The sequence below is a fragment of the Corylus avellana genome, chromosome 6, assembly GCF_965113065.1.
Source record: "Corylus avellana chromosome 6, dhCorAvel1.hap1.2, whole genome shotgun sequence".
Lineage (NCBI taxonomy): Eukaryota > Viridiplantae > Streptophyta > Magnoliopsida > Fagales > Betulaceae > Corylus > Corylus avellana.
The window spans coordinates 17,434,097-17,447,494 of NC_142495.1; the positions used below are offsets into that span (position 1 = coordinate 17,434,097).

Below are 13,398 nucleotides of genomic sequence, written 5' to 3' on the forward strand. Positions count from 1 at the left end.
TGGCTTGAAAGTTAAAAAACAAAAAAAATCAAAATCTTTTTGAGATTCTCATTGAGTAACCGGACCTCTTGCCTCATTAAGCATTAAGTGTTAGAGTAAAAAAAATGTGAAATCCAGTTTGGTTGATTGTATGGCTAGTTTGACTTCGTAGCCTTTTTTACTTCAGTTATTTGGCCCTTAGGGATGTTTTTAAGTCTAGTGCCCTAAAACCATCTAGTTTGGGAATCATTGGCCTAATACTCATTGCATAAGTCAATTAGAAAGCTTAAGGGAGCTGAGCATTTCACATACTACACAATATAGATATTGCATATCTTGAGTTGAGCCTTGGTTGTCTTCATCTCATAGAACTCCTATGAATTTTGAGATACACAAACTTTGAGTAAATTAAATCCTCATGATTGTATGTTAATCTCACTTTGCACTTAATGAAGCATGTGTTGTCTTAATTGCTCACTTATGATTTTGGATGTCCTGATGATGTGATTGTAGTGTTTATCTTGTTAAGCATGCTCTTGTGTAAGAACCATTTGTTTGTGTGAAAATTCATTTTTGTCAATAACGTAGTGCTGAAAAATGTTTGTGGGTATCATTACTATTAAACCCTCACGAGACTTCACTCGTATACTAGGGATGCCTAAGGGTTTAATAGGCTTGTGCATATGCTAAATGCAATCGTATCTCCCACGACAGAGGATTTATATTTCATGCTTTCATTTTGTTTTAGTTTTGTATTGCTAAGGGACTAGCAATATACAAGTTTGGGGGTGTTTGTTGAGTGCCAAATATTGCATATTTGAGCCCTTTAATTTACATTTCTCAATCCTTTGGCCGTGTTATAATCTAACGTTTTGTTTTAGTTTTGTAATTTCAGTGTTTTGAAGGTTGATAAGGGAAAAGAATGGATTTGATGTGAGAAATACAAGTTTTTGGAAAGAAAACCACAAGGAAGTAGCACCTGTCCAGACATGGGAAATGCTTGTCCGAGTAGGCGTGCGCTCGAGCGCAATAAGCACGCGCTTGAGCGCACTCTGGAGAAGAAAGGATGTTCGAACACAACAAAGGCCTGTCTGGACAGGCCACATATCTGACATACGTCCAACACCCTTTTTGTGCCCCAAACCCTAGAAATAGGGATATAAAAGGAAAACAAAATTTCAGAAGTTAGGGGGGGCTGCTAAGCACGATTTTTTTAGAGAAGAGAGACGGAAGTCCAAGTTTTTTCTTTACTTTTCGTGCTCTCAATTTTGAGAGTTTTATTTTGTAAGCTTCTAATACTGCATGGATACATATTTGTATGTATTGTCTTTCAATTCCATGAGAAGCTAAACCCCCAACTAAGGTTGAGGATGAAGCCTCACAAATGATTAGCAACGGATAATTTTCATGTAAATTGACACTTTTCCAATGATATGAATTATATTTCTCATTGTTCTGTTTATATTCAATTAATTGTTGATCACTTTTAATTGATTGCTTGGTTTATTTATTTAAATATTGGATATCCATTGTCATTTGTTCAACGAATACATCAGATTATTTGACTTAAGTTGGATATCCCTTGTCATTTGTGTGAAGCATGGATACATTGGATGATTTAAATTAAATCGAATATACTTTGTGATTTGTACAAAGAACGGATAATTTGGATGATTTGATTCATTCATTTTGCAAAAATAGAACATACAGAAAACCTTAGTATTTTATCATTTGATTATTTTATTTTGTTTCAGTTTATGTTTGTTTATTTTCAATTTAAAAATCGCTCAATTTTTGGAACTAGGTTAAAATACAATTAGTTTAGATAGAAATTTGTTTTCACGACACAATTCCCAGTGGATTCGACCTCGCAGTTGCAATAGCTAATTGCAAACGACTAGTGCACTTGCAAGTATCTTTTAAAACTCACAATATAAAGCAGTCATAAGTATTTATTTACCTCGTACACTCGCTCAAATCCTTTGACATTCTGAGTTCCTACCATAACAAAACATGGTTTATCGTTATCCGCAGTCCTAGAGAACGTACTATGATCCTTAATCGAGAAGCATGTGGCTAGAAGGTCATAAAACCCTAATTTTACTCATTTTGGACACCAGTCGAACGTTCTGTCATATGGTTAAATGTTTAGGCTCAAAGTTGAACGTTCGGTCAATGAACATAGAACATTCGGTCAAAATGCCAAGGTTCATGCAGGGCTCCTAGGTTCAAACCATTATGTAACAATTCTCATCATAGGCCTTTAATAGGTCCATACAAACATATTAAGGTATAAGAACATGGAAGTTTATGAACGTGAAGAGCATTTTAAAACATTCTGAAAACCCTTTTGCTTTTTAACGAAAATAATAGCACAAGCTTAACATGGCACTTTAAAGCCTTGCAAGAAGCATGGAAATCGTATTAACAACATGAAAATCAACTTGGTAAAGAGAGCTTACCTTAATGAGGGCAAAGAAACCTCAAGACCTCCTTTTCTCTCTCTAGAATCTCTCTCTCTCTCTCTTTTAGGTTTAGGATTTGTGAGATGTGGAAGTGAAGGATGGGGCTGAAGGGTGGAGATAGGGGTATTTATAGGGTGGGGGTGGCCTACATTCTAGTCAAGGTGGAGAATGGGTTAAAATTTCATTTCAGATTGTCACCGAACATTCGGTACTATGCTCAAATATTCGGTATACTATTACCCAATAGTTTTAAGGTTGCATATCGAACGTTCAATGTGGTCCCTCCTTTAACGTTCACACTAGGCTTAACATCGAACGTTCAGTAGTGCCCCATCGAATGTTCATCTAGAAACTAAAAAGGATTTGGTTGTTTTCCTAAAATAAAAAGGGTTTTCAATAAATCATTTGACAGGAGAGAGGCTCACCTCAAACAAATTGCCGATATCCTCAAAGAAGAAGAAGAAGAGCTTCAAAATCAATCGGTGGCCAATTCTAATGGACACTACATGGAAGATGAGAGTATTTCCTATCATGAGCAAGCTATCATCACACTGAGGAGTGAAGAAGTGGCAGAAAATCAAGAGGAAGAGGGGAAGGAGGAGCAAATTGAGGTCCCACAGGATCTACATCAGGAAAAAGACAAGGAAGTGAGTACTGAGGCTTCTTCAACATCAACTCCTATTCCTGAGACACCAAGAGGCCAGGAGAGTAGTCTGTTAGGGCTGTTAGACGAACAAAGTGATGTCCTCAAAGTAGAAAAACTCCCTGAGTATTCTCCTCATGTTATTCGAGTTCATGATTCCCTTCCGGATGAGAAATTGTTGGACAATACTCAGAGTGATCTACCCCGATCTGCAAACATTTGGAATTACCCTTCTGTGGGTAAAATTCATTCTCTTTGGTCCAAGAGAAGAAAAGATTGGTGCTTCAACTTTAAACTTAAAGGTCAGAGAGCACTAAGCACATCAAGGATAAGGATTTCGTTGGCTTGGCGGATCCCATATATTTTGACTAAATGAGTCAGTTTCATAGGTTCGAGCACATGCCCTACGCGCTCGAGTCCTCCATCAGGCCAGGGTACATGATCTCCTTCCAGGTTTTATCTTTTCAATTGTTGTTCCATTTTCATGCTCAGATTATATGTTTACAACAATGTGTTGCACTTGACTGGTATTTGGTTGGAGTATCACTTTTTTTGTTTTTAGGGACAAGTGTTTTTGCATTCAAGTTTGTGGGTATGCTATGAGCCATACCTATTCCAACTAGTTTTCTCATCTCCCTAGTATGATCTTTTCATTATCTCTACATATTCAGGGCAATGCGTAATTCAAGTTTGGGGGTGTGGGACACACACACACACACACACTTGTCCATTTATTTTTGATAAATGCATGTTCATGTTATTCTTCGGATTTTGGTTGATCTAAAAAAACTGTGATTTGAAATTCATTGCTTAGCTTAAAATGTTGAACACATGATCTGATGGCAAGAATTCTAAGTCTTGTTACTTACCTTCAGCATTTGAGAATTCACATGTTCTGATTTTAATTGCCAGAAGCACATTAGCACTTAGTTTGTGAGGTATGACGTGTAATTCTGATTGTGTATGTTTTCAATATTTTGGGTGAAGCTGGGAGACTTGTTGGATAAAAATACTTTGGCATACAAAAAATAAAAAATAAATAAAAATTTTGATCATTGTGAGATTTTCACTAAGTAACTGGACCACTTGCCTCATTTAGCAATGAATGTTCACGTCAAAAGGTGAAAATTTTGATTTGATTAAAGTTATGGCTAGTTTGATTTCGTAGCCTTTTGGACTCGAGTTAGTAAGTCATTAGGGGTGTCTTCACACCTAATGCCCTAAAACCATTTGGTTTGGGAGTCGTTGTCTTAACACTCATTACATGGGTCAAATAGAAAGCTAAAGGAACTAAGCATTTCATAGCGTGACCAAAAAAGAAAGGAAAGAAAGTTATGCCTTGGTTATCCATTTCAATGGGAATCCAAGTAAACTTTGAGGTATTGAGTCATTGCACGTTGAAAATAATTTAAAGCCTCATAATTATGTGTTAGTTCACTTTACACTAAATTGAACTTGTGATGCTTCAGCCTGTCTTTTGTAAGTGGTTAGACTTTGGAATTCCAATTCATTTTGAAGATGGAGTTTACCTTTTTAAGCTTGCTAATGAATAAAAATCATTGTTTTGAGTGATACTTCAATCTTATCGATAACATGAATTTTGCGTAATGTTTGTGGGTAATATTTCTGTTAAACCCTCACGAGACTTCACTCGTCCTCTAGGGATACCTAGAAGCTTAAAAGACTTGCTGCATATGCTAAATGAAATCATACATCCCACAAAAAAAGAATTTATCTTTTTGTTTTATGTTCTTTTTATTTGCAGTTTTGTATTGCTAAGAGACTAATAATATGTAAGTTTGGGGGTGTGAATTCACATATGTTAATCTCATAGGGTTTTTTATTTTTTTTTTTTTTTATGTGATGTTGTGTTGTTTTTGTGTTTTCTTGTAGTTTTTAGGTTTATGAAGAAAAGACAGCATTTTTTGGAAAGTTTCAAGCTTAAAGAACAATTTGGGGGAAAAGCTGGCAATCAAGGGATCGAGCGCATGCAGATCAGGATTGAGCGCATCTGTACTCGATCGCATAGCTACTAGGATCGAGCGCATCAGCACTCGATCGCACAAGCAGCCAAGCTCGAGAACACAATGGCTAGGATGGAGCTTAGACGTGCACTCAAGTGCACCAATTTGGGATCGAGTGCACTTGAGCGCCCAGCATGCGGGCAAATCCCATGGTCTTATTACGATTTCTAGGGCTTTTTGGTTTCTCCTAATCCTATAAATTGACCTCTAAGCATTGAGAAAAATATACAATCTTAGAGAGAAGAATTGGAGGCTCAATCAAGAAGCATTTTCGGTTTCTTCTTTTCCCTTTTATTTTTAAGATGATTAGCATTCGAAGTATGTGTAACTAATATTTTAGTTAGCGCTCAATTGAAGCCCTAGTCATGTCTTTTTAGATCGGTGCCTTTTCTACAGTTATATTTGAGTGCTTAACTTGATTATTTCATGTCTAATCGAATTCTGCATATGAATGTGCTTAACAAACATGTGCATGTGTTGGGATTTGTTATTTGTGTCAATTTGGATGACTGAGTCCTGGGCATAACAGAGTGACAAAAGAATCTCCTCACGGGTTATTGGACTAATCAACATGGAGAATCAGGAGTAGATACTATGCCCTAGGCTTCATGTGTTTGTCGATTTCCATATATTTTTGCTTTCTTGAAGAACAACTTAGTAGATACCATGCTAAATCCTTTGAGAAAGAAAATAATTAGAGTAGATATCATGCCTAACTCGTTGCTTAGGGAGATCAATAGCTTAGGGAGTAGATACCATGCTCTTAGGTTGGCAAGCATTAAGTATATCGGTATAATTGTTAGCATTGACATATTGTTTATCTTAATTGAGTATGATTAGTGGTGGATGTCAAAACCCTAACCCTCGTTCTTATTATTATTTCTATCTTTTATTACCTTTTTCTTTTATTGTTCAATTCAATCTGTGACATCTTATTTAATTCAGTTAATTAATTAGGAAATTAATTCTAAGTATAATTTACACAATCCTCATGGGAATGATCTTGTATTTGCCTACCATACTATCGTTTTGATCTTGTGCACTTGCGTGTAAAACGTAGCAATTATTCACCTATTAATTTAGGTGGGTAATTGTCACAACAATGGGACATGTGACGAAGAGGAGACATTTGTCCTTCCCGTCATAACGGAACAGCTTTCTCGTTAGGGCATGAAATTCTCAGATCTATGAATTTGTTCTTCCTGTCATAACGAGAAATGTATCTCATTAGGATGTGAAGAGAAAAATGCTTCTCTTGTAAAAGGATTCTCCTGTAACTGCTCATTGCATACTTTTGGAAAATATTTTTTTTGTGCACTATTCACTAAAGTCTCAATAGTTCTCTATGAACGCTGTATCTCGAGAGTTGTTTGTTCAAGAGAGGACATGATAAAGCTTCGGGCTGTCCTTTGCTCTTGCTTGGCGTGTTGCCTATTCATTTGTCTATAGAAAGATTGTTGCCATGGGTACTTGAAGAAAGAAGTCTACCAAAGGGTCGGTGAGGAGATGCACTCCGTGAAGATGGTCAAGATGGAGAGAAGCTAGGAAGCCTGTTGTTCTTACTAAGTCTAGAGGTCCTCAAGGTTGTGAAGATCGTCTAGTCTGTAACTTTGAGTCTTTATATAGTGATTTCCCAGGTTTGGCTGCCCCAGAGTGGTTTTTACCTTCGATGTGTTCAAAGAGTTTTCCACTTCGTAAACAAACTTTGTATTGTGTTTGTGATGCTGCTTTAATTCCGCTGTGCATGTTTTATGTTTGTTGTTTAGCGTAGTTCCATATTTTGTGTATTTGGTGATTAGAGGTAGAACACGAACCTGGTAATCTTTCAATTGGTATCAAAGAGGGTTCACTCGGTATTTGACTCAAGTCTTGAGCGTGTTCATTGATCTCTTTGTATGGAACCAAATACTTCTTTTCCAGTGCCCTTCCCATGAAAGGTCCGTATGAAAGCCTACTTGAAGGAGCTTAATGACAATATATGGATTACTGTTGAAAAAGGGTTTGCTAAACTAGATGGTGATTTTGACAAATGGAGTAAAGAAGATACGGTGAACAGTAACTCAAATAATTGAAGGTTAAGTTGCATCTTCAAGGGCATTTCTCCAGATGAGTTTCGATGAACACTCTTTGTGAGACCTCAAAGGAAGCTTGGGATATTCTTGAGAAGACTCATGAAGGGTCAAAAGGGGTGAGGAAGGCCAAACTTTAGATGTTGACGTCTAGGTTTGAGAGTGTGAACATGAAGGAAGATGAAACATTTGGTGATTTTTACACTAAACTTTGTGAGAATGTGAACTCTATGCAGGGACTTGGTTAGAGAGTTCCTGAAGTTAGAGTGGTTGAAAAAAATTCTTCGCTCACTTCCTCCTCGATTTGACCCCAAGATAACTATTGTACAAGAAAGTAAGGATGTAGAGATGCTGGATGTCGATGAATTGGTAGGTTCTCTCATAACCTATGAGAGCAGGAGATTCTCTCCCAAAGAAAAGACCATTGCACTAAAAACCTCCAAGATGGAAAAGGAAGTGGTTCAGGAAGAATCTAGTAATGATGAGTCCTCTGATTCTAAACAAATAGCTATGCTAACTAGGGACTTCCACAAGTATTTGAAGCATACTAAATGGATTGGAAGAACGTCTTCAGAGTTGCCATCCAAAGGAGAATCTCAGAAAGATCCAAGTGATAAATCCTATAGAGACACGAAAACCCGCTATCCTTAATGCGACAAGTGTTAAGGATTTCTTTACATCAGGGCTGATTGTGGAGACCTAAAGAATGCTAGGGAAAACGCCACGAATGCATCATTTAGTGATGAATCAGAGTCAAATGACTCCGATGACCAAAAAGGGAAGAAGGTTGTTTACATGGCATTTCTAACCACTATTCAAGGTTCTAGTGATCCTACATCAGCAGGTGTTGATGGTGAGTCAAATGAGGAGGACTCATATGAAGGATTAGTGAAAAGCATTAATCATCTTATATCCCATGACACCCTTGTCAAAAATTGCACAGATGCTAGGAAGAAGTGCAAGGAGCTCCTGAAGCAACTGACTCCAACTGAAGAAGAAAATATTTCTCTTCAAAACCTTCTAGACTGAGCTTACAAATCTAAAAAATCCCTAAAGGTAGAAAATAACTTTTTGACTACCAAGTTGTTTGATGCTAACAAAATTTGTGCAAGTTTCCAGGAAGAAAATCAGTTCTTGATGAATAGAATGGCTAGAATCAAGGGATCGGAAGATGCCCAGAAAGAGGAATCTATCAATGAATCCCATTCTTCTAAACTGAACACCATTTTGAGCATGCAAAAGCCATTTTGTGATAAACATGGAATCGAATATGATCAAAACGCCTCCATTTCAAGAAATGCGGTAGCTTTGAAAATTTTGATAAATTTTGTTCTTGCCTCACATGTTTCACATGTTGTGTTAAGTAGTTTGGAGAAAAATGACAAGGGAAAAGGTAGAATTACTAATAGGCCTCCATATTTTTTGGGAATGAGGGGTGGACAAATCTCTCATGCTTTTACGAAGAGAATACATTTTCAAAGGAAAGTTCCCACTTGTCAGATTTGTGGCAAAATAGGTCATATCCGACCTCACTGCAACCATCTCTCTCATAGATCTCCAATTAGGGAGAACTCCAATGATTATGAGATTGAGACACACACCGACCCTCTTAGCCAAATCATTTCCTTTATGAAGGGCATTACCTTTAGATTGGACAAACTTGAAGGTAATCAGGGTCCTATCTAGATTGGGTTGGGGTTACATGGCTAGTTCTCTTTGTGAATTGTGATATTATGTGTTCTAGCCCATGTATTGTGTATTGTAGTAGATGCTTTCTTGTGATTTTGTTTTTCTTTCCTGGTTCCGTATGTTTCCATTTGTTTCCTCCCGTAAAAATCTTGGAGATGTGCACCTTGAGTCAAGATAGCATTCCTCCTCCCTGTTTTATAATTTTTTGGTTTTTCCTATGAGATGGAGTGAGATGCTTCTTTTGTCAAATTGAGTCAATGTGAACACTGTTAGTCTGATTTCTTATATTTGAGATGATTCCTTGAGCAAGCTATTTTTGGTTGTCAAATTGTCAAAGGCATTTCAATTAGAGAACATGTCTCAAAAACGAGGATATTCTTTTTACCAAGTGTCTCATGTCTACTCAGTTTGAAACTCCGTTTTTGATCCTTTACAAATTGACCCCATATGTCTGAAACACCCAAGGGATTGTTTCCTCTTCTAATAAATGTCATGACAATTGAGGAGGAATGTGTGTGTGACTTTTCCTTAGGAATCAGAGAAGAAAGGTTTGGCTTTTGTCTAAAGTGATAAACAATTTCCTATGTGACATCTTGACTTCTAAGGTCTGAATTATGTATCCTCTATTTTTGAAATGATCACTCACTTCACTGATTATGCCTTAGTTGGATTGATTTCTTAAACTTCTTTCTTATGAGAATTAAATCTGTGAATGTGTCTCTTCCAATTTGTGTGACCAGAGGATTAATTTACTTTTGAATCTCTTGTTTTTCTCCAGAGGAATTTTTGTTGATGTCGTCTTAATGTTTTCTCATCAGGAACCTCATTAGGATGGGACATGTAACGAGACCAATTTTGGGCTCCCTGTTTTCTCGTCAGATGGTGCATTATGACTAGACATATGATGAAGAGGAGACATTTGTTCTTCCCATCATAACAGAACTGTTTTTTTGTAAAATGCTTCTCCTATAAAAGGATTTTCCTATCACTGTTAATTGTAGACTTTTATTTTCTCTGTGCACTGTTCACTGAAGTCTCAATAGTTCTCTACGAGCACTGTGTCTCGAGAGTTGTTTGTTCAGGAAAGGACGTGATAAAGCTTCGGGCTGTCCTTTGCTCTTGGTTGGCGTGTTGCCTGTTCATTCATCTATACAAAGATTGTTGCCATGGGTATTTGAAGAAAGAAGTCTACCGAAGGGTTGGTGAGGAGATGCACTTCGTGAAGATGGTCAAGATGGAGACAAGCTGGGAAGCTTGCTGCTCTTATTAATTCTAGAGGTCCTCAAAGTTGTGAGTTTCGTCTAGTCTGTAACTCTGAATCTTCATATAGTGATTTCCCAGATTTGGCTGCCCTGGAGTGGTTTTTACGTTTGATGTGTTCAAAGGGTTTTCCACTTCGTAAACAAACTTTGTGTTGTGTTTATGATGTTGATTGAATTCTACTATGCATGTTTTATGTTTGTTGTATGGCTTAGTTTCATATTTTGTTCATTTGGAGATTAGAGGTAGAACACGATCCTAGTAATCTTTCAAAGTAGATGTGAGGACCATTAATAAAGGACAAAATTAGCAATCATCTCTCTAAATCCCTTGAAAAGGGTACATTCTTACTCATAAATCCGCTTCCTTTTGAACTTAGAGAAAATAGCAATTCCTACATTATTTTCATTTCACTTAGTTTCCATTCCACTCTTCATGAAATCCAATTATGGACAAAGTAAGCTACAATTTTCATTATACAGCATGCCACTAAAATAGAAAGATCCATATCAAATACATGACATGACATTTCCAAATAATTAAAAACATGCAATATGATTAATTATTAAATGTACAAACATATATTTTTGGATGAAATAAAGAATTCGATCAACTTTCACAAAAGAATTCTTGATATGCAAAAAAAAAAATATTATGAAAACATGTCGATAAGGCATATGATTCTAAACAATTGTTATGAGCAGAAGCATTTCAAATATCGTAGCCCATATTTTTGGTTGCTCACATAAAAGGTGAAGATAAATTCAGTACACGTAGTGTCATTTTTTTCTTTTTCTTTTTCTTTTTGAGAGCCATAGGTAGTGTTTCCATAACAATAACCCTTTGTTATATAAGCCACTACCAAACACATGCTTAAATCATCAATATAATAGATATGCATGCGATATGTAAATCTATCTCTATCATTTTTTTCTCTTTTTATTTTTTTATTTTTAATCCTCCATAGCTTTATAACAATGAATAAGAAAAAAAAGAAAAGAAATGAAACTCAAAATTTTCTACTATGGCGAATACAATAGTTTGTGAAAATCAACGCATTATATGCTCATGTGAGGGGTGAGTGCATGACAAAAATATTGAAAAGCCACAAGTCTCTCCATGTTCTTATTATCAATATTCATGAATAAAGAAAGAAAATAAATTGTATAAACTTGTGATATAGGGTGGGGGCAAAAATACTTTGAATTCAAAGAGCGAGATAGAAAGAAATCGGTGATGGTGTGTGTGTGTCACGGTGCAGGCGTGTGTGGAGAGGGAGAGAGATATGTGAATTGCAGCTTACCCATTTTCTAGTTACATTTTTAACACGGAAATTTAGGATTTCAATTAATTTATTACTTTACCTTAATTTCGGAAAGAAAAAAAAAAAAAAAAAAAAAAAAAAAAAGGTAAAAAAGTTGGGAGTTACATTTGATAGGTGATCCTAGGCTTACGCTAAAGCCCCGAGAGTAAAGGAGGACCTTACCCTATGCAAAAAAATCTCTTTACCATACCATCTCACTCTCTCTTCCAATATAAACCAAAACCGAACAAGGAATCGTGTACCACTATCATGACAACAACATTGAAAACAAAAATGGCTGATGATCATCCACAGGACCAAACTGAACGTGATCGTATTTTCAAGAGCTTTGACGCCAATGGCGATGGCAAAATCTCTGCGGCAGAGCTTGGGCATGCCTTGAATCAAATTGGCTCCATCTCGTCGGATGAGGTGCAATATATGATGAAGGAGATTGACACTGACGGCGATGGCTTCATTTCATTCGAAGAGTTCACCCATTTTGCTCGAGCTAATCGCGGTTTAATAAAGGATGTTGATCATCCACAGGACCAAGCTGAACGTGATCGCATTTTCAAGAGCTTTGACACCAATGGCGATGGCAAAATCTCTGCGGCAGAGCTTGGGCATGCCTTGAATCAAATTGGCTCCGTCTCGTCGGATGAGGTGCAGTATATGATGAAGGAGATTGACACTGACGGCGACGGCTTCATTTCATTCGAAGAGTTCACCGATTTTGCTCGAGCTAATCGTGGTTTAATAAAGGATGTTGCCAAGATATTCCACTGATGTCTCCATTTGTTTGTTTGTTTGTTTGTTTCTTTTTTTCTTTTTCTTTTTCTTTTTCTTTTTTTTCATATTTTTATGTCATCTCCATGTTCATTTATTTAAAGCTATAATATGTGTGGGTTTTCCAAGTACTAAGAATTATGCAAGTTTACTATAAAATGATGTTCATGGGAAATATGAACTTGAAACGATCTATTACACTTTTTCCCTCTAAGAATAGAGATAGGTAAATGGAAGATATGTACAAAAGATCTATTACACTTTCGTTAAAGAGGCAAGAAATTTCTTTTTGGCATTTGATTTGTTTCTTAAATGTGAAATTTTTTTTCCATCCTTTATCACGCATTAACAAAATTGGATTGCCAAAGGGAAATATCATAAATATCACTATTTTAGCCGATGGAAACTAGAAACCAGTACATCACCTTTCTAATTGACAAAAATTCTTAATAGTTAGAGCTATTGGAGATTGTGTTATTTTCCCTTCCATTATTTTAAGTTTATCATGTATTATAGGTGTATACAAGGAACATATACCAAAGCAAATCATCTTTATGATTACGAGAATGACTTATTTATAGTTGAATAAGCACAATTAAAATAGAAATACAATTCGACCTATACAAGGAACCCAAATCAAGTTGTACAAGGAAAAATATATTGACTTATAGTAGAAAATTTAGTAAATATATTCTAACATTCCCTCTCAAACTCAAGGTGGTAATGTATATACCAACTTGAGTTTGGAAACGAGATTACGGAACTATCTAAGTGGATGTGCTTTGATGAACACATCAGTCAAGTGTTCAATAGAAGCAATAGGGTAACAGCGAAAAGTTCTCTACAAGAGATGATGGCGCATAAAATGGCAATCGATCTTTGTAAAGATTGATATAACTCATGTTTGGGTTATTCTACCTTACCATAATTATGGTTCAGGCTTTGTATATACAAAGAACTTGGGGTAATTACATTTTCCCTCTATCAACTACAACGCATTGTAAATTTTCTCCCATGAACTGCCAATCGTACTGCCCGACCCTATTAGACTACCATTTTCTTCTCAAAATCCCCCTTCTGTCAGTCAAACTCGTTAAATTGGATGGAATATTCACTTTTAAACATTAAATTTCATTAAAAGACAAAAATACCCCCAAATAAAAACTTCAAACAAAAA

The 13,398-nt window shown here is 36.2% G+C and overlaps 1 protein-coding gene across 1 annotated transcript; it reads left to right on the forward strand.

Annotated features, from left to right (window-relative positions):
* Positions 1-11,726: 11,726 nt before the first annotated feature.
* Positions 11,727-12,221, forward strand: LOC132188552 (calmodulin-like). The gene has a single exon (XM_059603043.2). The coding sequence runs from the start codon at positions 11,727-11,729 to the stop codon at positions 12,219-12,221; it is 495 nt and encodes a 164-aa protein (XP_059459026.2).
* Positions 12,222-13,398: the final 1,177 nt, after the last annotated feature.